The sequence below is a fragment of the Xiphophorus couchianus genome, chromosome 2 (genome assembly GCF_001444195.1).
Source record: "Xiphophorus couchianus chromosome 2, X_couchianus-1.0, whole genome shotgun sequence".
NCBI lineage: Eukaryota > Metazoa > Chordata > Actinopteri > Cyprinodontiformes > Poeciliidae > Xiphophorus > Xiphophorus couchianus.
Window position 1 is genome coordinate 3,210,602 of NC_040229.1, and position 26,432 is coordinate 3,237,033.

General features: G+C 43.7%; 2 protein-coding genes across 4 annotated transcripts in view; both read left to right on the plus strand.

Annotated features, from left to right (window-relative positions):
* The first annotated feature begins 736 nt into the window (after positions 1-736).
* On the plus strand, positions 737-6,696 carry rsl1d1 (ribosomal L1 domain containing 1). Its single transcript, XM_028002178.1, has 9 exons — positions 737-869; positions 1,107-1,246; positions 2,402-2,540; positions 2,613-2,761; positions 3,407-3,508; positions 4,410-4,503; positions 5,822-5,926; positions 6,002-6,160; positions 6,243-6,696. Exons 1-9 carry the CDS (start codon positions 798-800, stop codon positions 6,399-6,401), a joined length of 1,119 nt encoding a protein of 372 aa, XP_027857979.1. The 5' UTR covers positions 737-797; the 3' UTR covers positions 6,402-6,696.
* A 5,762-nt stretch (positions 6,697-12,458) lies between these two features.
* snx29 (sorting nexin 29) overlaps positions 12,459-26,432 on the plus strand; it is a 100,340-nt gene continuing 86,366 nt past the window's right edge. For 2 of the 3 annotated variants that reach the window (XM_028037165.1, XM_028037179.1), the window contains exons 1-11: positions 12,459-12,594; positions 13,883-13,947; positions 16,224-16,276; positions 16,981-17,105; positions 18,631-18,811; positions 18,888-18,958; positions 20,490-20,792; positions 22,864-23,254; positions 23,796-23,908; positions 23,998-24,094; positions 24,179-24,246. In XM_028037165.1, coding sequence (XP_027892966.1) covers positions 12,588-12,594; positions 13,883-13,947; positions 16,224-16,276; positions 16,981-17,105; positions 18,631-18,811; positions 18,888-18,958; positions 20,490-20,792; positions 22,864-23,254; positions 23,796-23,908; positions 23,998-24,094; positions 24,179-24,246 — 1,474 coding nt within the window. In that variant the 5' untranslated portion in view covers positions 12,459-12,587. The remainder of the gene's footprint in view (positions 12,595-13,882; positions 13,948-16,223; positions 16,277-16,980; positions 17,106-18,630; positions 18,812-18,887; positions 18,959-20,489; positions 20,793-22,863; positions 23,255-23,795; positions 23,909-23,997; positions 24,095-24,178; positions 24,247-26,432) is intronic. The other variant, XM_028037174.1, reaches the window with a different exon arrangement.

The following is a 26,432-nucleotide window of genomic DNA, read 5'->3' on the forward strand; positions in this document are numbered from 1 at the left end:
CATCAGCCATCAGCTAGTAATCCTGTTCTGGGATCGATTGGTAGTGTCTCCATCCTCCACTAGAGGGCGTGCGCTTCATCTCCAGCACAAAGGAACCAAGTACACCTCGCTGCAAACGGGAATCTGACATGTTGCTTTCCTGATCCTGATATAATTGGCAATAAGCAGGAATATATAAACGGCTTGATAAAGTATTTAATGTACCAAATATTGCATCCAACAAATAGAAAAATAAAACTTTTCCCACTTATTTCATTATACAGTGTACCGTAAATTAGTTTATTTTCAGCAGTATTAATTTGCACAACTGTTTTCCATATTGAATTTTTTTTCTATTTTTTCATATTGTATTAAGTGTTTTTGCTTACTGTCCTTTTATTTTTTATATTCAGAATTTAAGTTGTTTCTTTAATGTCACTTTTAATTAGACATTGATTTATTTTCTCTTCTATTGAGCAGATATTAATTTGTTACATTGTATAATCAAATAAGATCTGTTTATTTAGTTGCTGAATGAAACAGTTGGCACATGAAAAACTTTATCAAATCATTTATTTATTCCAGTTATGACAGGATTTGTCCTCCATACCTGAGACAAAATAAAATTCCAAAAGTAGTAACGCAGAGTAACTTTAATCTGATTACTGGAATGGGAATAGTAACGCTGTAGATTACTCGTTACTGAAAAGGCGGTTGGATTAGAGTAGCGGTACCTGTTTTTTTTGTCATGCGCTTTTCTACTGATAAAGTTCCACTTTGTATATCGTGACGTAGACCTAACTGCCTCCTCACTGCGCATGCGCAGCCTTGGCACACGTGAAGCAGGCAGCATGGCAGAGAACAGAGAAGTACCGTTGGACCGGGCTCAGGTAAGGGTTTATCTCTGGTTACTTAGCGGTTCTACCAGAACCCGAGGAGCGACTTCTGGGCCTCCGGTCGGGTTCTGGACGGGACCCGACCGGAGGTCCCGCAGAGGAAGACCTAAACCCGATCTTCCTCTGCGGGTTCCGGCTAGCTGGATGCTAGTTAGCCGGCTACCTAACCGTCTCTCCGCCACCTCCAGCTGTTTACTGCCGGCTTCAACTAAACTCGCCTTCGCCTCCCAGGTGAAGAAGGCCGTCCAGGCCCTGCAGGCTTTCCTGAAGTCAAAGTCCAGCGGAGATGTTCTGCTGCTGGATGACAGCCAGCCGATCAGCCTCCTCTTCACCCTGTGGAAGATCCCCAGACAGACGCAGACCATCCGCATGTGAGTGCTGGTGGTGGGAGGTTTGCTAACGGGGAGTAAAATGTTCATCTGCAGTTTGTTTGGTCGGTCAGAGTCGATGTCAGTGTTGAGAGGGCAGATATATCGGTTATGGGTCATAACAGCGATATTAATATCGGCCAAAGTTTTTCTGACTGTGAATCCCTATTAAAATGTTTAGAAATGGTGTAAAACAGGAAGGGATGTTTGACTAATTTTCCTGTAGTTTCCACTCCGTCGCTGCAGGCTACATACATTGTGTTGTTGAAATTGGTCATTTAAAGTTTTAATGTAAACAAATGGAAAGAAATATTTTATTTCTAAAGTTCTAGTGCAACGTTTTCAAACAAAGTAATTTAATGTGGGGTTGCAGCGATTGTAGTTTTCTGGCCGATCACTGAAAGTTTAGACATTGTTGTGTTTTGGTTTGTTTTTTGGATGAAAAGTTGCTCAGTGTAGCAACAAAGGCAACATTCACCGGGAGGCGAATGCACCCAACGTTTTCATGTCAGTCTGATCGGCCCAAGTTCGATCATTTCACGCCCAAAAAAGTTCTGATCTGTTCCACTTCCATTTGGGAAACTAAAGCAGATGGTTTTCGGAGCATCTGGAGTCTAAACACTGGTGTCGAATTTTATCCAACTTTTCTGTCGTTGACGTGAAACATTCGTCATAATTGAGCAGCAGAATAATCCAGACGGTGAATCTGTAAACAATGACTGAAAATGATAAGCAGTCAGAGTCAGTGAACGCATCACATCCCAACCCCCCCAGTCCTGGTCCGACTCCAAGCAGAACCGGGTCAGAAGCTTTCTGTCAGCTCTCTTCATCTGCTGACCATCTGCTCTCAACAACCTTAAAGTCCATCCAGAGATGGCGGCCATCTTTACTGCCATAAATAGATGCTGCTGGGGGATGGCTGCGTTGTTCTTGGGTCGCTTCCGGGTCAGAACCGTTCACAACCACACAGTAAAAAAAATGATTTCAGCAAAAGATCATAGTTGAGCTTCAAGAGCTGCTGGGTGAATGTAACCAATTCCTAATTTTAATGTCATTTATTGGTTAAGAAAGTTTTTTTGTGTTTTCAGTTTGAATGTTGCACAGATCAGAACTGAATGAGGTTTAGATGATGGTAAAGTTTTCCGTCTCTGTTCTCAGTCCTCTGCCTCACGGCCAGCGCTCCGACACCGACGAGGTTTGTCTCTTCACCAAAGACGAGCCCAGAATGACGGCGGAGCAAACCCAGAGGTTCTACAAGAAGCTGCTGGAGGAGCGGGGCGTCACTAACGTCTCAGAGGTGCTTCAGGAGCTGCAGGCTAAAGTAAGTACACCCTCACCGGGTTTTCTAACTGAATGTTTCTTTCTTTAGATCATCCCACTTAAAACCCTGAAGACGGAGTACAAGCCGTACGAAGCGAAGCGGCGGCTGCTGGGAAACTTCGACATGTTCCTGTCTGATGCGCGGATCCGCCGCCTGCTGCCGTCGCACCTGGGGAAACATTTCTACAAGACCAAGAAGTGAGTTTCCTGATGTCTGTTCTTTCTCACCTTTGACCTTTTATTTAAGGCTTCAGCTGAAGACTGTCTGAGTAATCAGTTATCCTGATGATTAATTCTTTTAGAGCTGAAACCATTAATCAATTATTTCAACGATGCAGAATTAGAAACACATGAAAGGATGCTAAGAAATAAAAAATGTAATTAAGAAAAGAAAACATTATTCCCTAAAATTCAATAACTTCATTCCTTTAGTGATTCTTGCAAATGATTCCTCTAATAAATGCTAAAACTTTTATTATTTTATGTCCAAATTGTTTTGGATTAATTGATGCTCTTAGTGTGTTGTTCTTTTTCCGTCTGTTTGATCCAGTTAATGATTATTTCAACATCAAATTTATTGACTGTTTCATCAATCAGTTAATCAGGATTATTATGATCAATAGTTTCTGCTTCAGGTCCGAACGGATCGACCTGTCAGAACGGCCCAGTTCAAAGTTCTAGTGAGAAACATAAATAAAGATGGATTGGTTCATTATTTCAGTTTTACTGTTTATTTTAACTTTATGATTAATTGATTATTTCTAATCATGATTAATCGCGATCAATCGGTTATCGATTTGTTGCAGAGACGAGCAGTAAACGTGTTTTCTGTGTTTTTCCCAGAATGCCGATCTCCATCGACCTGCAGAGCAACAATCTGGGCCGAGACGTCCAGCGGCTTGTCCAGGGAACCAGACTGACCATCACCAACAGAGGCTGCTGCAGGTCCGACCCGACCCGCTCTCATTAGAACCACAGTATCCTGCAGGTCCAGACTGGTTCAGCTCAGTCTGGATCAGTTCTGATCAGTTGAGATCAGCAGTTCTGCTGCTGCCAGTCCTGTCTGGTTCTGACAGTCAGGACCAATCAGAATCAGGTCCTGACTGGTTCTGATTGGCCCGGGGGTCCAAACATGGAGCCTGTCTCTAACGCTTCGACACAAACATCAGTTGATTTAATCCCAGATTATCTCTGGGATTAAATCAGACTAAAGGTTTAATGTTTCAGCTCCGTTGGATTAATGAAGGTTTTTCTGGAAATGAGTTTAAAGTTCAGCTCAGTTTACCTGGAGTTTCTAACCCGAGCTTCAGTAAAATGTTTTCCCCTCTTGCCCCACAGCATGATGCTGCCACCACCGTACTGTACAGTTAGGATGATACAAGCGTTTTCTGATGTAACGATGCTGATTCTGTCCAGACATTTCAGTTTTATGTTCATCAGACCAAAACTCTGGACTACAATCAGTTTATTCTCAGTAATGACTTCTTCCTCTCTGAGCCAGTAATGGTGCATTGTGGGTAACGGGGATGTTCCCTGGTGCTGTTTTTCGGCTGCTTCCATGATGAATATAGTTTTATAATAATTAAATGTGGAGCCTTCGGGACCAATAATGATCCAGAAATCTCTGCTGATTTATTCATGATGTCATCCACCGGCGCTGTGAATGGACCAATCAGGAGCTTGCAGAGCTGTGACATCATGTTTATATTTGCAGAAAATTATAAATTAAAAAAATTCTGTCGTTTAGCTGATAGAAATAAGAGTTTGAGCTAAAAACCTGACTGATGATGTTTCTGGGTGGCCTCTTCCTGTTTCTGGGTGTATGTAAACTTGTGGCCTCCCGCAGCATGGCGCACGTCGCTCACTCCAACATGACGGCAGACGAGGTGACGGAGAACGTGGAGGCGGCGGTCCGGACGGTGGCCGCCAAGCTGCGGATGGTGAGTCAAAGGTGTTACAGCCCCCCCCTTTTTTGTGAGGAGGGGAGTAACACGACAGCCACAATCATTTGACAGAGTCCAGGTGAATGTTGTAAAAAAGAGGGATTTATTGATAACGAAAATCCCGGAAGGCTCACACAAACTGTGGGGGAGAAAGGGGCGGTTGGGGGGTGCCAAATCATAGAAAATAATAAAACAAAACAGGGCCTAACTACCGTCTGAGCTAAAGAAACAAAAAGAAAACAAAAACCCTGTTTATCTAATCTAACAAAAGTTTCCACCAAAACTTTACATGGGTGGCACCCACCTCCTTACCTAGTGTATCTAACAGAAAATACACCTACGTGATGAAATGTACAGGGTACCCCAAACTTACCTCGCCCTCTAACTCCCACCACAAACCTTCACACAAAGAGCAACAAGACATGCGTCAGCTAACAAAGCCAGCTCTCCGCTCTCCCCAGCTGGGCTGCTTAAATAAGGCCTCCCTGCATGCTGATTGGCCCATAGTTGATGAGGATCAATCAGAGGAGATTGACACCAGCTTTCCCTAGTACCTGTGAAGAAACAAAGGGGGAGGGGAAAAAGAAACAAACAGCCTGCCAGGCATGTAACATCAGAGGCGAACTGCTCCCTCCGGCCCAAAGGGGGCAGCGCTGAGCCCAAGTGACGCAGAATGAAACTGAAATGTCACAATTTGGACAGAAAAACTTAGAGATGGAAACAATTCAGAAAATTCATCTTATATTTTTGAAGGGAGATTTTATTTAGACTTTATATTCCATTTATTTCTTGTTTTTGGTTTCTGCGTTTTAATTTTTGATATTTAAAATGTCTTCCAGTTCTGAAAAGTTCTTAAAATGAAAGTTTATTAACTCTCTTTATGCCATTATCAGAATGGTGTTAAATGTTTATTGTAGTTTATAGTTTATTGATCTTTGAGATCAATAAACTGTTCTTGCATTATTATACCATTATTACCATTACATTACTGGGAAATGGTCTCAAAACAACATTATTATGGTTTATCGTGATCATTGTTATGAAGACATTTCTACATTTCAAATCCTCCTGAGTTTTGAATCTGCAATGATGTAGAAAATATAGAAATCAGATTTTATTCACAAAACTAAAATATTGTGTGCTTAGATTAATAGTGAGCAGTTTAAAAAAAATGTCTTCACTATAATTGTTTTGGCCTGTTGTCATTCATTTCTTCTGGAAAATACTTTTGTTTCTGTTTTTAGCAGAATTTATTGAACAAGTTTAGAAACTTGAGAGAATCTTAATTTGTTCCTGTTTGTCTCCGTTGTGACAGAAAGGACCAATCATGAAGCTGATCCACCTGAAGAGTCAGAGTTCAGTGGCGTTGCCCATCTACACGTCCGACCTGAGCCACGTCAGCGTGCTGCGAAGATCCAAGGTCAGATAAAAATGATGTTCACAAAAATAAGAGATTTATTTTCTAACCAACCAGCAACATGTCTGTGACGTTCAGGAAAATTCAAAAACAAAGAAGGTGAAGAAGAACGAGGCGGGAGATGAAAAGCAAAAAGAAACAACAAAGGAACAGAAGAAGAAGAAACAGAGGGAGGAGGAAGAGGAGATCCCACAGCTGGTTCCCATAGAAACGCCCAGCAAAAGACCCAAAATGGAGGTCGGAGTTTCCTCCTTCCTCTGCAGCATCTGCAGTCTGACGTCTTCACCAAGTTTATCGATTTTATTTTCTCATCTTTCAGAAATCGACCAGGAAGAAACCGATGCAGAAACCAACCAAACCTGCCGCAGCAAAGAAGGTCACCACGGGGTCAAAGGTCACCAAGGCTTCAATCAAAGCAACCAGGAAGGCCGGCAAGGTGGCGCAGAAAGGAAGGAGAAAAATCCCTAAAGGGAAATGATTCTCCTGCACAGACTGACCGGGTTCACAGGATCTGATTCAGTTTCTGTTTGATTTGTATCCAAATCATCGAGTTATTAAATATGTCAGCTGAGAAAACCTTCGACGTTTCTTCGTTTTCTGAAGGTCTGAAAATACCAGCATCTGATTCAGTTCCCTGTTTAAAGTTTGGACATCTTTGAGTTTGCAGAAATGAAAAAACATTTTTGTTTTTATTGAAATGACAGGAGATCAGAAATCAGAATGTTGATCATATTTAACTGAACCTGAGAAGAAATTAGAAAGTTTTCACTCAACATTTAGTATTTTCATTTGTTTCTTGCAGGTTTTATAAGAGATGCTGATGTTTGTACCGTAGAGGAGAAACTAAAGCTCAGTTTTCTGTTACTGGTTTAAATGTTAGAATAAATGTTTGTTGTTTTTGGATCATGCATCTCAATATTTGTGTAACTTATGAAATGAGAAACTAATCTGTGATGACGTCACGGCGACAGCCAGAAAAACCAGAGTGGCGGGTTCATGACCTCACTTCCTGTTCCAGAAATACTGCGGTATTAATCCGCGGAGGGGGCGGGGCCACGATTTTAGCTGAGTCATCTTCTGATCAGACAGATCTATTCAAATCAGAACCATGGAGCCTCCAGCCGGGCTTCCGGACCGACTCTGGATCAGGGGTGGCCAAAGTGGGGCCCGCGGGCCGCTTAGGGCCCCTGGCCTGATTGTTTGTGGCCCCAGGCTCAGCTCAGGTTGATACAGATTTGTTCCTCCAGCTTGGATGTTTGATGTACATTAAGACTTTTTATTTTTATTTAGGACAAAATTATCACAGGCAAAGTAAAATATTTTATGATAGAAAATATTTGCAACAGCACCAATTATTTTTAGATAATCAGGTTTTTGTTTTCTCCTCGTCTATCCAGTGACTTTTACCCTGAAGGAAACTTTTCTGCACTCAGATCTGCTTTAGATTCATTTGGCTAAATCCAGCAGCTCCATAAATCCTGACTTTATTGTTCACAACTGACTAAATTTTGTTCAAAGTAGCATTTCAGGTCTACAGTGAACCGTCGCTATATCGCGGTTCACCTTTCGCGGTCTCGCTCTGCATTCTGATTGGCTAAACAGTCTCTCCGCTTCTTCTCTACCTGTGTGTCAACAACGTTGCGGTTTAATATGTACACATACGTAAAACAGCTTGCCATATTTAACATAATCGATGGTGGCATGTCGGTTTATAAGAATCTTTTTGCCCAGAAGAAAAAAGAGCGACAACAACCACCGATAACTATGTTCTTCTCTCGTAGAAACCCACCTGCACCGCGGGCTTTAGAAGAAAAAACCGCTACAGAGCGGAGTCAGGATGCAGCGGCTCAGTCAGAAGAGCAGTGATACACATGAGTCACTATTTGTCCTACTGTACTTTGTTTTGTTTTTTTTCATAATCATTTTTTATTTTCTCCCGTTCTAATCCAATAACTCAGGTCGCGGTGGGGCGGCGCTGATCTCCGCAATTCGGGCAGGGAATCCGCTTTCAGTTCATTTTAAAATTATTATTTTACAGTACAGTAGTTATTTGTAAAAAGAAAAAAATGTTTATACAGTACTTTTTATTTGTTAAACAAATGTTTGGGCCTGTAAAAAGGTTTTGTTCTTTGGTTTCAATGTATTATGGAGTATTTTATTGTATAATAATAGTAAAAAAATAAAGGTTCCTACTTCGCGGATTTGGCATATCAAGGTTCTTTTTGGAACGTAACCTCGCGAAAAACGAAGGTTCACTGTACTTGGAACAACTCACATGTATAAAATAAATTTTTATTTTATGCGAGGAGCGGCCATATTGAATCACAAAGTCGCTCTTATTATTCGTAACTGGAGTTCATCAAAGTTGCTCCCAGTTTCCCAGTGGAAAATCTGACTGGAGGGCGTTCCAGTTGATTTTTCATAATGTTCCAGTTCAGAGTTCAGCTGGAACAAAGCATGATGGTCTCTGCTGGTTGACCTTTGGGGTGATGATGGTCTCTGCTGGTTGACCTTTGGGGTGACTGCGGTCATGGGTCATGATGTCCAGGTTTGACTCCACCTCCTGCTCAGTGACTGACGGATGGATTGATGGAGGGAAACAAACTTGTCTGTCTTATGTTACCAGCTGGCGCTGCGTGCGGTGGCGTGGAAACGGCTGTTCTCGGTGCGCCTGTATCAGGTGACGCAGCTTTTGTCCAGCAGGGAACAGCTGGTGCTGGTGAAACCAGCGGCTCTGTGTCCGTCAGCGCTGCTGTGTGGATGACTGACGCTGAATGAAAGCAGATGATGACAAGCGGCTCTCCGAAGCCCTGCCTCCGGTCTGCGGCTGCGCCGGTCCTTCTGGAGTTACCGGCTTGTGTTCCCGGGTTACTGGTGATGCAGACGGTGTTGCTCTTCCATGGGAGCGGAACCAGTCCAAACGGACCGACGGAACAAGAGGATTTCTCAGGACGCCATGGAGGAACCTGACGGACTGTCGCCTGAGGATCAGAGCCTGTGCTCAGACCAGTGCTCAGCAGGTCCAGCATGGGCCTTCCTCCACAAGCCCATCATCTCCATGGTGATGGGGTCTCTGATGTCCGCGGCGGGCGCCCTGCTGCTCCTGCTCCGCTCAGCCGGGGTGAGCGGCGCGTCCCGGCCCGTGGCGTCTGCCTGCCTGTCCGTAGGGCTGATGTTCGTGGCGGTGGGCCTGGTGTGGATCCCCGTTCTGAAGGAGAAGCGCCGGCGGAGACGCCTCAGCTGGGGGCTGGAGGACGAATGTTGAGGCCTCTGGGGTCGGCCGGGTTTCCTTCCAGCTTTAAGGATCTACCGGATCCAGGGGAGGATCTACAACATGCTGGGTGTTGTGTCATCTACTTTGGGTCCATCATCAGGTTCTGCAGCCTGGAACTGGAGGACATGAGTCTGAGATGAAGAGTAGGGCTGAGCTGCTTTTCTTCTAGGATTAACCTTTAAGTGGCGCCACCCAGTGGTGGCCTCAGCTCACCATCGAGCTTAATGTCTTCAACTGGGCGCCGCATGAAGCAGATCAGCCTGGTTCTCCAGCGCCGTAGAGGATTTAGAAAGAGTTCCTGCACTGATGCCACATGATGCCTCCTAACTTTAACTATATTAATCATAATAAAAAATAATAATCCTAACAAAATAATTCCTCTTACAACAAGCTCTACACCAACACCATATTTATTGGAAGCTAATGCTAAATTGCTACACCAACAGGGGATTTAGTGGAAATTTCTGCAGCAAGAAGCTAATTTCTAGTTAATGTTATTTTCAATTAATATAGAATCTCTAAAAGTTTAAATGCTAAATCCATTCAAATTATATTTGTCCTTAAAAGTTAACAACCCTTCAGCACCAATTTTATTTTGTATTATAATTAGCATGTCCCCTTTGATGTTGTATTTAAATGTTCATATCTTGTTCTCTACTGTCCCTTTTATTTTGTTTCTGTATGTTTCTTGGTTTAAATAAAGTTAGGAGAGGAAGTGGAACAATCTTCAGCGCTGCTGTCGAATAAATCTGGAAAAAGTAACTTATGGAAACCTATAAGTGCCCTAAATGTTTTCAAAGTTAGCTTAAGCACTAACCTACAAATTAGCTCCTCTATTAGCCGTTAGCAGATTGTGCCCACCTCTGATTTCGTGTGACTTTTTTGCAATGGAAATATCAGAAACTGCTTCAAAGCAAACAAAACTCAACAATAAATAGAAATGACCAAACGTTTCTCAGTGGGAAGGATGATGGGAGGCGATTTTCAGGAATTAATCTGCTGCGTGTTTGTCAGAGATGATGCAACTGAAACATCAGATCCAGTGGATCCCAGATAACAACCAGTGAACGTTGTACTTTGAACAGCAGCTTGTTCCATGCAGGGATTCAACCTCACAGCCCTGCAGCCGCCGTCGGACCAGGTTTCTTCTTCTTCTGGTCTAGAGGACTTCCTCTGCCATCATGTCCACCTCCGTGCAGATCGCGCCGGTCATGGAGGAGACGTACGATGGAGTTGGCCGCTGTAAGTGTGCCTTCTGGCTGGCGGTGGTCCACGACGTTCTGGGCGTCCTGGTCATCATGGTGGGGGTGTTCGGCGGCCTGGTGATTCACGACGTCTTCATCTACGGCGGCGCCATCGTCATCTTCCTCAGCCTGATCTGGTGGATCTTCTGGTACTCAGGGAACATCGACGTGCCGCCGGAGGAGCTGGAGGACGACGTGGGCCTGATGAAGACCCGGAACAGGCGGCTCAGCCAGGCCGTCAGGCGGGTTTCCAACGGGATCAGGAACTCTTTCAGGAAAAAGGCTCAGCCTGTGGAAGAGGGGCCCTCCAGGGGCCCCGGGCCCTCAGACTGCGGTACGGATGTAACGCTGTCCACCATATATGGCAGCTCTAAAGGCTCTTCTTCAAAACAACTTGTGAGAGAAACTCTGTCCATATGAAGAGTCAGAACCTGAAGCTGGAGCTTTAGTTTTGTCTACAAATAACTTTGTAGTTATTTGTATGTGTCTGTAATCATTAGTCAACACAGAGGTGATGAATGATAAGACGTAAACTTTGCACACAACAACAGCGGTTTGCTGACACATTCAGAGACTACTGACTGTTTTTACTGCTGGCCATCTGTAGCTCATTTACAGATTCTGGAGGAGTTGAAATGAGTGAAGTGCTTCTTTTTATCTGCATGATCTGATCATTTATCATGGAAGTTGTAAATGCTGCTGCTGAAACAAAACACTGAAGCAGAAAACTGTTATTATCAGCAGCTGCTACGAGCTTTTGCTTTCTATATGTTCCCTATTTAATGCAGAAATACTAAATTATTGCCTGTAATATATGTCAAATCTAAATTAACGATGAAACAAACCCACATAGAACTTGCTTAATAACTTGTAAAATATTGTTAAAATTTTTGTGTGAAATTTAAAGTAGTGTAAATATCACATTTCCATCTTGTTGTTTAAACCATTAAGGATTTAAAGTGTAACTGAACTGAGTGTTTAGCCCCGCCCCCAGTGTCATCAAAGTGGGCGGAGCTTACATGCTCTGGGGGCGTGGCTAAGTGTGGGGATTTTCAGATTCTTTAGTGACCTTTTTTCTAAAAGCGACAAGTCTATCGATTTTGTTTTTTCTGTTTTTGAAAACTTTTATGGTGACGTGAAACACCAGACGTTCATCCAATAGAGAATTTAAGACTTGAATGCTGCTGTGCACAGACGTTCTGCATTGGACCTGACTCAACCAAGAAGAATCAGAGTATTTCATTTATGCCACCAATGAGAAAGATGAATCTGCAAAGTAATGCTCAATAATATGCATGCCACACTTTTTAGATTTTCATCTGTGAAAAAAATATAATTGTATTGTATAATTATTTTCCATGTAGAATACTTTCCAGTGTGTTATTCTGCCACATAGTATAATAATAAAATGCTTTGTAGGTGGTATGTTATCCTCATGTGAGGATTTAACAGCTGGTGGGTCGTTACATTATTTTAGTAAGTGAACGTGTTATTTTTTCTTTAAAGAGGAACAAAAACCTGAATCTGACATTAGTTTGTCATATTTTTAGGCCACATGAAGCAAATGGGGGAAATGATAGAACTGCCGCTGGATAAATGACAGAAAGAGGAAAACAATTTTAGACACCAAGAAGAAGAATATTTATTCATCTGGACCGCAAAGAACCAGCAGGACAAACCTAAAGCGACGGAAATCAGTTTTTCAGGTAAAAACTACAACTCCCAGCAGCGCTCGTCATCATATGACCGGAGTGTGTTTGGTCACGTGACCCCGCTGTCGTCATGTGAGTGGTCAGTTTCAGTTTTTCGCAGTTCAGTCACAGGCTGAACTGATTATACTCTGATAACTTTTGGTTTCTGGTCCAAAGCGGCTCCCGGTTCTGCTGGCACGGGACCGAACGGCTCGGAGTTCGGCCTCGGAACCGCGTCCATCACGGCCCGCCGGGTTATTGGACCGTGAAGCGGCTCCCCAGCAGGCCTCGCTGTTCACGGAGCGAGCATCAGCGCTCTCGCCGCTGTTGGGTGGGTCCAGGTCGGCTACGGCGGCGGCATGGAGCCGGGGCACCGCTAGCTTGGTGCTGGTTCTGGGAGATGAGAAGAACCGTTTCCTCCGAGCCATTTCCGGTCCAGGAGGTCGGATGTCAGGATGTACGGTGAGTTTCTCATCCAGCCAGGGAGGTTCTGCTCCAGCAACCCGCTCAGAGCTAACAGAACCAGAACCAGCTACTTCCTGCACACGTTCAGCTCCAGCTGCTTTATTCTGTGGTTCGGAACACTTGGGCTCGGTTCGGTCAGACTCTGCTGCTGGGAAATGAAAACAAAAGTCCAACAACACCGACACAGCGCTCGGGTCACCTTAACAACAGCAGAGGAACATTCAACTTTTATTTTGAAAGGAAAGGTCCAGATTCTGCCCGCTAGTTTGGTTCTGAACTTTAAATCCACTCGCCACGTTTTCTTCCTTTAAAACCAGTAAAACCATTAAGAACCACAGGACAGTTCAGGTCAGGGTTTAATTTTTAATAGAATTTTAATTTAATGGAGACAAAAATTCTCCTTATGAAATCACATGGCGAAAAGCAGCCAATCAGAGTTAATTTTAATGTTTGTTTATATTTTTAGAGTCAAATGAATCCGTCATGTTTTGGACCGAGGAAGCCGGAGAAACCGCGAGAACAGCAACCCTCTGCAGAAACTATTTGATATTAGTATTTTATTAATTTTTATTGAAATTGGGTTTTATTTGTGTTTTTATTCATTCCATTTTTTTACTTCTAATATTCATTTATTTGAATTATTTAGTTTGTAGCTCTTTGATCTGTGCCTGCTGTCTTTAAAGGGTTTTATGATTAAAACCGGCTCAACTGGATGGAAACTTTTAAGTTTTTAATGATTAAAAAATCTTTCCACAGTTATGAAAATCTTCTTACAGCATAAAGTTTGGCTGCAGCCCAAAGAGTTTCTTTAATTTCAAATTCAGTTCAAAAATACTTTATTGAATTCAAACGGAAATTAAATCTTCAAATAGAGATTAAACAGTTAAAATTCACCTGTTTTTGCTCAGAATCGATTTTCTTTTCTTTATTTTTTCAGTGGAGACATAAAAAAATCTACAAATTTGTTTTAATGATTCAAACTCTTTAAACTTTGAATCTTAGATAATTTTTCAGCTTTTTAAACAAAAAATCAGAATTCTTCATCTGTAGAAAAAATGTAAATTTTTTGGTTCTGCTGCTTGATGATTTTGGCTCATGTGATAAAAAGTTTGGATCCCCTGATTAATGAGAACCTCAGTAACTTTTAGAGGTTTATTCAGCAGAACCGTTTCTGAGCCCAGAGTAACTTTGTTCTGTTTTAACGGAGCTTTCAGGGAAACTGCCTCCATGTTTCTCTCCTCTTCGTCCCTCATCATCATCATCAGTGTGTTTCCTTCCTCTGCAGGAACTCAGCAGAATGATGCCAAGAGACAGAACCTCCAAGAGAGGCTGCTGGACGCCGTCAAACAGGTGAGTTAGCGGTTAGCGTTAGCATCCTTCCTACAGGAAGCAGCAGCGGTTCAGTACAGTTGAGCTCTGGGAGAAATATGATGGTAAATTCTGAATTCAATGGAGATGCAGCTGCAGAACCGTCTGAAAGTATTCACACCCCAGGAACATTTGTACGGCGATATGCAGCGACGATGTGCAGCGACGATGTGCAGCGACGATGTGCAGCGACGACGTGAAGCTACGATATGCAGCGACGACGTGAAGCTACGATATGCAGCGACGACGTGAAGCTACGATATGCAGCGACGACATAAAGCTACGATATGCAGCGACGACATAAAGCTACGACATGAAGCTACGACATGAAGCGACGACATGAAGCGACGACGTGCAGCGACGACGTGAAGCTACGATGTGCAGCAACGATGTGAAGCTATGATATGATTCTACGATATGCAGCAACGATGTGAAGCTACGATATGATTCTACGATATGCAGCAACGATATGCAGCAACGATGTGAAGCTACGATATGATTCTACGATATGCAGCGACGACGTGCAGCGACGACATGCAGCGACGACATGCAGCGACGACATGCAGCGACGACATGAAGCTACGATATGAAGCGACGATGTGCAGCGACGACGTGAAGCTACGATATGCAGCGACGACATAAAGCTACGATATGCAGCGACGACATGAAGCTACGACATGAAGCTACGACATGAAGCTACGACATGAAGCTACGATATGAAGCGACGATGTGCAGCGACGATATGAAGCTACGATGTGCAGCAACGATGTGAAGCTACGATATGATTCTACGATATGCAGCAACGATGTGAAGCTACGATATGATTCTACGATATGCAGCAACGATATGCAGCAACGATGTGAAGCTACGATATGCAGCAACGATATGCAGCAACGATATGCAGCAACGATATGCAGCGACGATATGCAGCGACGATATGCAGCAACGATATGAAGCTACGATGTGCAGCAACGATGTGAAGCTACGATATGATTCTACGATATGCAGCAACGATATGCAGCAACGATATGCAGCAACGATATGCAGCAATGATATGAAGCTACGCGTCTTCGCAACTTGACGTTTGTTTCATATTTGAACATCCAGAGAGAAACTTTTGCTCATTCTCAGTCAGGCTGGATGAAGTTCTTCAAACTTGAGTTTTTTAAAGACTCATTTTAGAGTCTTCAAAAAACTCTGAAATGAGTTTCAGAGTTTTGAGGCCTGACTAGTCCAGGCCTAATCAGGTCTGGACTTTGACTAGGCCATTGTAACCCATGAATCAGTTTTAGTCTAAAGCAGTGATCCCCAACCTCCGGGCTGCGGACCGGTACCGGTCCGTGGACCAATTGGTACCGGCCCGCGCAAGAAATAATTAAATATTTCCGTGTTATGTATTGAGTCTGGAGGATCTTTTATTTTGAAAATCCTTTAACCGGATTCTGTCGGTTACGTCTTGAGCGGCAACATTGTGCCACAAACAGCATCGGTTTCGGTCTCCTCCCTACGCGCCCACTGGTCTAAAACATCCCATAATATAATATGAACCTCCAGTCTTTAGGTTTTCCTCCGTCCATCTTCCCATCAACTCTGTTCCTCTTGTTCCTGCTAAAGAGCATTCCCACAGCATAATGCTGCCAACACTATGTTTCACTGTGGGGAGATTTTCATTTAAATCCAAAAGTTAAAATGTGATTTTATCTCTTCTTACAAAACTTGGGACTAATTTAATAATAATAAAATGTATTTTGCTTTTCTGCCAACCCTGTCAAACTGAGATTAACTTTCTTCTCTGCTTTGTGTTGATCTGTTTGGTAAAACCTCAATAAACTAAACTAAACTACAGTTTAGGGTTTTAATGTGATAAAATGTGGTTCTGTTGTGATTTTACTTCCTTCACCTGCTGCTCACACAGACAGGAAGTAGAAAAATGTTTCCTGGGTCAATTTTTGTGGAAATTTGTGAGAAAACATTCTGGGAGGATGAAGAGCAGATGGTCTAACGTGGGCGTCACCATGGCAACGTGAGCAGGTTGGGTTCAGGTTGCAGAGAAAGCAGCGGCTGATCAAAGCCGAACTCTGATTGTTCTGCAGCTTTAACTTGCGTTGGTTCCTGCAGGAAGCTGCTGTGCTACACTTTGAAACGTCAAGAAAATTCAAACTGGAAGATCACAAAAAATTTTACTGAAATCTGTTCTGGTTCTGCTGCCTGCAGAGCGGGAACTTTCTCATGTTTTCATTCCTTTCATATCTCTGCAGTGCCAAATCCGCTTTGGAGGAAGAAAAGAGATCGCCACGGACTCAGACAGCAGGTAGAGCAGGTCCAAACGGGAAGCGTTTGTTTCAAACAGAACCAAGTTCCAGGTTAAAACAGATTCAGACTGGACCATGTGTCTCTTTTCACTGTTACATTAAGCCTGAAAGCATCACTTCAGCCCTACAGCAACAAGTTCAGGAAGTTGTCGACTTTTTTTAAGATATAAAACCCGACTTCGTTCTGTGAATTGTCTTAAAGGGCCGGTATCATCTAAAATCAAACATTTTTTTATCTTTCCATCATGTTACAAAAACAAACCGGCAGCGTTGCTTTGATTCTTTCATGTCTGAGAAATCCTTTAATCTCCATGGCAACCACTCAGCTGTTCAAAACGCCTGAAGTTTATTGATCTGAGAGAATCTGTTCTTGCATTATTACGTCATTATTGCTTTTATTACTGGAAAATGGAACCAAAACAACGATATTATCATTTATTGTGATAACGTCTGAGATGATTTATCATTAAATTTATTATGACGGACCTTCTTGTGACATGAGCAAAAATTTAATGTGTAAATATAAATATGGGAGACAATTAGTCATAAGTTTCATGTTCTTTCTACTCCTTTTTGGACTGGATATGGAAGTTTTGTGTTTGTAGGTTTGATATATTATGATATATTTAGTTATTTTATTAATTATTATATTTTTTGCTGTCCCAGTAACTGAAGGTTTAACTGAAGCGCTCTGTGTTTGCAGGGTGATCTGCCTGTGCGCTCAGTTCGAGGCGGTGCTGCAGCACGGCCTGAGGAAGAGCAAAGGCCTGGCGCTGACCGCTGCAGCGCTGAAGCAGGCCGCCGGCTTCAGCAGCAAGACGGAAGCAGGTGAACTCATCACCAGCATCACCAGCATCACCAGCTGCTGAGAAACAGGAAACATCCCACTGGATGTTTCAGTTTGTTCTTTGTTTTGAAGGCGTAAAGCCTTGAATTATGCAGGAACCGAGTCGGTCTGAGGAAGCAGACCTTTGGAAAAGTGTTTCACTTGTTCACTGCAAAAAACACAAAATCTTACCAAGTATTTTTGTTTAGTTTCTAACGCAGATATTTATTACAGTTAAAATGAGACAAAACTAACTATAAGTAACTTTTCAGCAAGATATAAGAGTTTGTTTAGGTAAATAATTCCCTAATATTTATGAAAAAACTTCTAATTCCCCTGGCACTGTTACCTAGCAACCCCAGCCAAGCCCAGCCTGTTACCTAGCAACCCCAGCCTGTTACCTAGCAACCCCAGCCAATTATTTACGTGATAATTCCATAATTAAATAATGAAGAAATTATTTACAAAAACTACAAAAACTTATTTTATAGCATTTTGTACATTTTGAAAACAGATGTTTTCCAGCCTGTGTGTTTATTTTTTTGTTTTCTTTTATTAATATCAGATTTTATTTTACTGATTTAAAATAGATTCCAGTAATCTAAAATCTTCTACGTCCTGCTGAAAAGTTACTAGTAAGTTAGTTTTGTCTTATAATAGTTTATTTGCAGAGAAACAAAATAAAATTCTTGGTAAGGTTTATTGTTTTTGCAGTGTGGTGCTGTGGTCAGGCTCCTCTGAGGGACGCTGCGACGCCTCTGCAGATTTGCTTCCTGCATGTTGAGCTGGTTTTTCTGAAGCGTTTATCTGCCTGGTGTGAAACGTTTCATCTGGGTTTCACTCAGCAGATCATAATGACTTACAGGTTCAGCTGGTTGGCTCTAAACACTCATCAGGATGAATCAGGCAGGAGTCGAGTCGAGCTGTAGCTTGCTCAGGTTAAAGAAGTTTGTATCAGAATGAGTGAAAACAAAAAATGCTTTTAAACCCTCAGGTGGGAAAAGTTCCTCATATTCAGCCTTTCCTGGTCCTGAGGAGCGGATGGAGTTATTCTCTGTAGGGAAATTTCTTCTTGAAGACGAATAGCATTTTGCTTTTCCCAGGACAGACTGAGAGTATTGACTGACTACTCCTAAGTACTCCAGATGACCACCACTGACAGAAACAGACTTCTTTTATTGCTGCTGTTGGTTTTAAGTGTTTGTTTTGAGCCTGTCTGAATTGTTCCTGTGTTTCCTGTGAATTGGGGCCTGCAGTTTGTCCTGAGCTGGACAATAAACTGAATGAATTTTCTAGACCCGGTTCTGAAAAACAATAACAATAAACCTTTTCTAGACCTGGTTCTGAGGTCGTCCTGTGATTATGCAGAGCAGCGGCTCGTCCCAGAAACCCGACTTCAAACCTCTTTAACTTGCATTTCCTGTTTCAAGGGGAAAATAAAACTCTGGTTAAAAAAGGTCAATATCAGCAGCTGAGATGAAGCTATCTAGCATTAGCCAGCATGGCTAACGTTTCCTCCTCCTGCAGAGCTGACCTTCTGGCTGAACGTGAAGGAGCAGCTGAACCGCCATGAGCTGCAGCGGTTCTACTCGCTGCGCCACATCTCGTCCGAACTGGGCCGGGGCCGGGCCTGGCTGCGCTGCGCCCTGAACGAACATTCGCTGGAGCGCTACCTGCACACGCTGCTGGCTGACCGCCCGCGGCTTGGGTTAGCATCCTGCTGGTTCTGGTTCTGGTACTGGTCAGCTGGACGGATTAACAGGTTCTGGTTCTGTCTTCTCTAGAACTTTCTATGAAGACTGGGCTTTTGTTCTGGATGAGGAGAGAGCAAGTATGCTGCCAACCATGGCTGCAGGTGAGCGACCGTCTGTCCAAACATGAAGAAATGTTAATAAACATAAAAAATATATAATTAAGTATAAATAAACATATTTTGGGCAGAGTACTTCGAAGACCTCCTCAATCCCACCAACATGCCTTCCACTGAGGAAGCGGAGCCTGGGGACTCTGGGTTGGGCTCTCCAATCTCTGGGGGCGAGGTCGCCGAGGTGGTTAAAAAGCTCCTCGGTGGCAAGGCCCCGGGGGTGGATGAGATCCGCCCGGAGTTCCTTAAGGCTCTGGATGTTGTAGGGTTGTGTTGGTTGACGCGACTCTGCAATATCGCATGGACATTGGGGGCAGTTCCCCTGGATTGGCAGACTGGGGTGGTGGTCCCCCTGTTCAAAAAGGGGGACCGGAGGGTGTGCTCCAATTATAGAGGGGTCACACTCTTAAGCCTCCCTGGCAAGGTCTATTCAGGGGTCCTGGAGAGGAGGGTCCGTCGGATAGTCGAACCTCGGATTCAGGAAGAGCAGTGTGGTTCTGGTTCTGGTCGTGGAACACTGGACCAGCTCTACACCCTCAGCAGGGTCCTGGAGGGTTCTGGGAGTTCGCCCAACCGGTCTACATGTGTTTTGTGGACTTGGAGAAGGCGTTCGACCGTGTCCCTCGGGGAGCCCTGTGGGGGGTTCTCCGGGAGTATGGGGTACCGGGCCCTTTGATACGGGCTGCCAGGTCCCTGTATGACCGGTGTCAGAGTCTGGTCCGCATTGCCGGCAGTAAGTCGGGCTCGTTTCCGGTGAGGGTTGGACTCTGCCAGGGCTGCCCTTTGTCACCGATTCTGTTCATTACTTTCATGGACAGAATCTCTAAACCAGCCAAGCTGTTGCTGAATCGGCGACAACAGGGCGACTGATGTTAACCGTGCAGACGTGACCCGGTGGGTCGGTCCAGTTTCTCACAGGAGAAAAGAAAAGCACAGCGGTTGATTTTCAGCCCGTTGCTCAGGTTGATAACATCGGTGGATAAAATCGGCCCAACACTGATTTCCCAAAATTAAGGAAATCTGCACCAATAAATCGGCACACTCCTATTATAAATATATAAATACAAATTTAAAAATATCTGAAAAATATATAGAAATATCTATAAATATATAACTAATATTGAAATGTAAAGTATTTAATTTTACAGGAACAGGAAGTGAGAGCTTAAACTTCACTTCCTGGAAATTCATAATGTAGATTATGAATCTTTATAATCTATTTTATACAGATTCATTACTGGCTTTTTTTCTGAGGTAATTTATAATATTTTTGGTTATCGCTCATTAAACTTAATGAAGGTTCTCAGAATATCACTGAATACAGACGTGGATTTTCTAGGACACTTTTTCCCTCCACTCAACTGTTGGCCATAAAAACATTTCTGTTTGAGAATTTATAGTTTTTTTGTAAGTTTTAAAGTTTTGTTAACTTTAAGATGAAAAACTATAAATGTCCTTTTTTTCAACTGAATTAGTGGATTAAACCTGACCCAGATATTCTGATTTCCTGTTTCCCCTCCAGGTTTGAACTCCATCCTGTTTGCCATCAACATCGATAACAGCGACCTGAACGGCGGCGCGCTGCGCGGCGGCGGCAGCGGCTCGTCCGTCTCCAGCCTGCTGAAGGAATCCACGCAGGGCGTCAGCTCGCTGCTGCGGGAGATCAGCACCGCCACCGCCGTGGTGCCCGGCTTCACCCCGAAGCCCGGCGCCGCCTCCGACCCGCTGCCCGTCCTGCCCCGCAGCGCCTCTGCTGGTAGGAAGCCGTGCTGCGTCCTGGAAGTAACTGGCCGCTCTGGTTCCTCTGGATCTGTGCCACAGCTTGGTCAGGAAACGATGTTAACATTTACAAATTTAGCTTCAACATATTGAAAACAACATGTGTAGTTTATGCTGTGCAGACGCTCGGTCTGCACTGGTGAACATTCACTCACCTCTGGATTACAAATGCTTGATGTATCAGAGGGAGCTGCAGGGCTGGCCAATAAACATTGATGACACGTTATTGGTATCAATAGAAAACACTTAAAATAATATTGATCATTTCACTGAACTCTGATCCAGAACCGCACGGCATTCTGGGAGATGCTAGCTAGCAACAACTCGTTGTGTAGCAGCAGTGTTTTTTTTAAATATATATATATATTAGTTTTTTCAGAATATAACATACATAAATCATACATGAGAGTATGAAGCATATATATATACATATACACATATTCGCGGAGACTTACATACACATGCATGCATGCAACAAAATCCTGTATGAAAGCAGTATACTCTTATCAATCCAGTAATAAAAATAAAGACGTACAATAACCAAAAAAAAAAGAAAGAAATAAAAATTTATAATAACAAGTCAGGAAAATTATCCAAAGAGTTGATTACACTGCATTGAGTACAATTTCTGCTTAAGGACGTTATTATCTGTCCGTAAGGTGGCATACTATGAAACTGAGCGAGTGTCGGGGTCGGCCTTGGATCGAGAAAGATGGTCCAAAACCGGCTGCCAGATACTACAGAACTTATTAGAAAAACCCACAACATCATATCGTAGCTTCTCCACATGGAGAATCTCAGTAAAGTCGCTCAATCACATTTTAAACTGAGGAACTTTGTCAGTTTTCCAAAGTCTCAATATTACTTTTTTGGCTATTACCATTCCATACACCACCGTCGTTTGCATAGAAATGCTGCAGTTCCTCAAAGAAGGAGAGCGTCCAAACAATGCAACCTGGGGGTCAGGAACCAACGCGCATCCATAAACCTTAGAAAACAAGTTGAAAACCTCACACCAATAATGAAAGAGCTTGGGGCATGTCCAGGACAAATGAGACAGGGAGCCATCCGCAGACTTACATTTATCACACTTTGAAGATGTTGAAGGAAATATTCTGTGCAGTTCAACTTTAGAATAGTGAAGTCTATGAAACACCTTGAACTGAATTAACTGGTGTCTTACATTGATAGAGGATCCGAATCCTCCCAGACCTCACTCCCAGACCTCACTCCCAGACCTCACTCCCAGACCTCACTCCCGATCCACAAACCCAGCTCCTCCTCCCATGCAGCCGTCAAGGAGTCTGTGGTAAAGTTCATTCGCTCTGCAAAGACGTCAGCAAAACTCGTGATTAACTTTTTCGATCCTGGAGAGCCCAGCAGAATTTTGCATAATTTATTTTCTTCCAGGAGAGATATGAAATTCGGAATATTAGTTCAAACATAGTTTCTAACTTGCAAATATCTGAAGAAATCCGTATCCGGAAGGGAAAAGTAGCAGCAGTTTCAAGTTGCCCCAACATGCTGGGCGTACTTCACTCCGCCAAACACCGGTTGGTTTCTACGACTGCAGACGCTCCGACCCGGAACAGGAACCGGGCCAAACTGCTTTACTCCTCCTTTCTTCCACTCTATCACTCTTTCTTTGTCTGTCTTTCGTTCTTTTGCTCACACTTTTCTCCTTCTTTCTTTGGCTCTCGCTCTTCTGCAAGCTTCTTCTGTGGTTTTCTCTGTGACTGAAGTGTAACTGGGTTCAGAGGAGCGGCTCCGTGTTCCCCAGGAAGCCGACCTGCTGATGCCTGCGAGCCGCTCTGCCTCCCACAGGAACAAACTGTTTATTTTCTGTTTGAAATGAATGTCTCAGTCCAACACAGTTTATCTTTCTGGTCATATTTATGTGGCCGCAGTGATTCCTGCCGTTCGGCACCAAATCAGCTTTCCATTGATTTTCCATCATGGAGTTTCTGATGTCAGCACCTGTTTCATTTTTCCATGTTTGTTTAATGGCCAGAAAACTGAAAGATGAATAATTTGAATCATTTGTTGTAAAACGTTTTTAAAGAAATCAAAAGTTTCTGTAAATTGAATTTGAGTTTCTGGTTTTTGTCTCGGCCCAGACTCTGGGCTGAGGAAGGAGCGACGGAGGAGGAAGAAAATCACCAACATCATTTCCTTCGACGACGACCTGGACGGCGGGGCTGAGGATGAGGAGGACGGCGATGAAGAGGCGAAGGCGAGGAGTCGCCGCGGCGCTCCGGCTCAGAGCAGCGTGGAGGAAGGCATCGACCCGCTGGAGCCGCCGCTGTCCGGGTCTCCGGCCCAGAACGGCGTACCAGAGCCGGGGGACGCGGGCTGGGTCGGGTCGCCGCGGCCCAGCCGCACGGCGCCCCCTGCTGGACCGCCGCTCCCCGACAGCCAGAACGCAGAGAACGACGAAGAGGAGGATGACGAAGAGGAGGAGACGAGGAAACCCCGAACTGAAATCCAGGACAGACTGGCCTCTGACCAGTGAGTCTAAAACAAACCGCAGAACCACCAGCCTCTCCAGAACCTCTGCTTGATTTGGACCTCAGGCGACAGAACCACAGAAAGTTCTGCATCTGGGAAGAGGAAGGAAGTACAGGGATGCATCCAATGTTAGCGGTTAGCTTCAGAGGCGCTAAGGCTAGGTTAGCACAGAGACCGAATCTGATACGTTTCCTCTCATATCCGGCTCTTTCGGGTCGATCTGAACCGACCCGTTCAGACCTACGACCTGGAAATAAATCAGGAATATTGACAATAATATCGGCTGTTCGTGCCGATGTTATCATCCTCGCAATATTTACCGATATTATAGTTAATCCGATATTTTCCAACAAGCTGCAGCCTTCAACTCACTGGTGGAAAAATTTGATCTGGTTTGTTACAGAAATTTAAATTTAGATAAAAAAACTTTAGTTGATGGAGGATTCTGCAGGAGATTTGGTTCTGGTCCGGTTCTAACTGGTTTGGTTCTTACTGGCCCGGTTCTAACTGGCCCGGTTCTAACTGGTCGTTCTGGTTCCAGGCTGGTGGTGGGCAGCCTGTCCAGTGTTTCCACCTGGAGTCCGGTCCAAACCGTGACCGAGCAGACCAGCGCCGACATCCTGATTCCTGTGAACCCAGCGGACCCTGATCCAGGTACCGGACCAGTTCTGTGTAACAGAACTGGTAATCTGCGGTACTTTCCGTGGCGGCTGGTCCTTTCAGTTTCACTTCTGTTCCTGCAGTGAGTTCTGTGGAGGAGGCGACCGCGTTCCCCGCCCCGTGCCGCTCCACCGGGTCGGCGGAAAACTGTGAGGCCGGCAGAACCCAGCTCGCCTTCAGGTCGGGTTCTGATGTTTGGATCGGCTGCAGCCTGACCGAACTCCAAACTAACCATCTGATTGTTCATCTCTGTTGCTGCTGCAGCATGGAGTCCAGTCCGCCGGTCCGGTCCGGTCCGCCGTCCGCTGGGCTGCCGGACTCCATGACGGTCGGTGAGTCTCTGTTTTTATTCTGGGCCGACTTCTGGTTCTGTGTGTTTCCAAACCGGTTCTCCTGCTTTCATCCGGGTTTCCTGAAGCAGCAGAACCAGAACATATTCTGGTTCTGCTGCTTCAGGAAACCCGGATGAAAGCAGCAGAACCAGAACTCATTTTGGTTCTGCTGCTGCAGAGGCATTTGGACCATCTGAACCATCCCAGCAGTTAAATCCTCACTTCCTCTTTAGGTTCTGTTTGTTAGCTTAACCAATTTGACCCGGTTTGATCAAACTGGACTCGTGTTTTTAGCCTCTGCTGGTTCTGCGTTTTCCTAAATCACTTTCTCTCTGAACGTTTTCTATATTTAGTTGAATAAATTAAATAAAAGCTGATTTTGGCGAAGCTTCGTCTGGATTAACATGATTCTAGTTGTTATAAAATCTTGGCGGTTAAAAGATGAACACTCTGTTCGTACTTAAGATTTTCTATTATGAGAAAATTACGTGGTGATAATTTTACCCTGAATGAAAACATAAAGTCTCCATCTGCATCTCCACCTGTGCTTCTCTCACTGCCGGGTATTTATTCTTAATAAAACACCTGCTTATTTAAAAAGTTAAATAAATAAAAATCAAAGGTTTTTCATGCTTGACCTGCAGTCAGGGCCTCTAAAGGGCCCCGGGCCCCACTTTGGACACCCCAGCCTTACAGGAACAAAATGAACTGGGTGTGAAAACCTGGAGGAGATTTCCTGCTGCTTTGACTCCGATGAACCACCAGGTGGCACTGTGTCCACGCTGTGCAGCCGTTACTGTATCTACTGTAAATATTTCCTCTCTGCTCCCGCGGAAGCAGAGGAGCCGTGGATCTGTTGACTTTCATTCAGCCTCGCCTGCGTAGCGAATCTCCAGAGACGCTTCAGTCGAAACGAAGAAAACCTGAAAATATCTGCAGCACAGAAGCGTCTGTTTACCGTTAATCTGAGTCAGGCTGGATTTATTCACCTGCAGCTGCAGCAACGTTTCCCACTGCAGTCTGCATCACCGGGGCTCAACGTGAGGTCCGGGGGCCATTCACGGCCCCCATGATCTCAGTTTGGACCTGGATGTCAAAAATATGAGAAACAAAAAATAGATTCCCTTTTGTTCACAAAGTTTTTTCATTAATATTAATCTCAAAGCAACTAAAAGCACAAACAACGACCTACTTTTCCTCAAAAGCAAATCTTTCTTCTTAGAAAGGAAAACAATGGCTTCAGAAAATGTTTATTATGGTCCAGATTAACAGATGGCCGTTTTCAAGATCAAATAGAAAAAACTCAAATTCACTTCACATTTAGTTTTTTAGTGTTTGAACTTGATTAAAATGTTTATAAAGTTAATTGCAGAATTAACTTTATAATTCTGCAATTATAAAATAATTAAAATAATAATTTATATAATAATTAATAATTAATTTATAAAATAATTAATTTATTAATTAATTATTATTAATTAATAAAAATAAGAAACCCTTTTTCCTGTTAAGTTATTGAATAAATATGATCAGATCTGAACGTCAGATGAGTTCATCAGAGTTTCTCTCATCGTTCATGGAGCTTCTCTAGAAATCTGGACTGTGGACGCTAACATTAGCATTAGCTGCTACATCCTAGCAATCATATGCTATTTTAAGCTAGCATAGCTTTTGATAGGCTAACTGCTGTTAGCATAACTTGAACACAACAATAGTCTCTTCCATCGTCCAATCAGATCGTTTAGAAGCAGAAATGAACCCAGAGGGAAAAGAAACAGCTGCTGTTGGCGGATGTAGCCGTGCGTCAGATTTATGGTCGTACCAGAAACATGTGAAGACAAAGGTTCCACTCAGAACTTTGTGAAAAAAGTGATAATTGCGTTAGAATTTTAGAATTTTTTAAATTCTAACACATATTTAGAATTCATATCGTATTTTTTTGTTAATATATTTTGGTTAAAACGACACAAGCCTGCATTTTGCCCTCTTTTCGTGACCGATGTGGTTTTCCTTGGAGTTGGAGCTTTCTGCATGCTGGGTTCTGTCCGGCTTCCTCCCACAGTCCAGAAACATTAATTGGTGAGAGCCTGGTTGTTGGTCCGGTCTGTCTCTGTGTTGGCCTGGTGACCATCCATAATCAGAGGGGGCGTCTCCGTCCCCCTCGGCGTGTCGGACCCTCTGCAGCC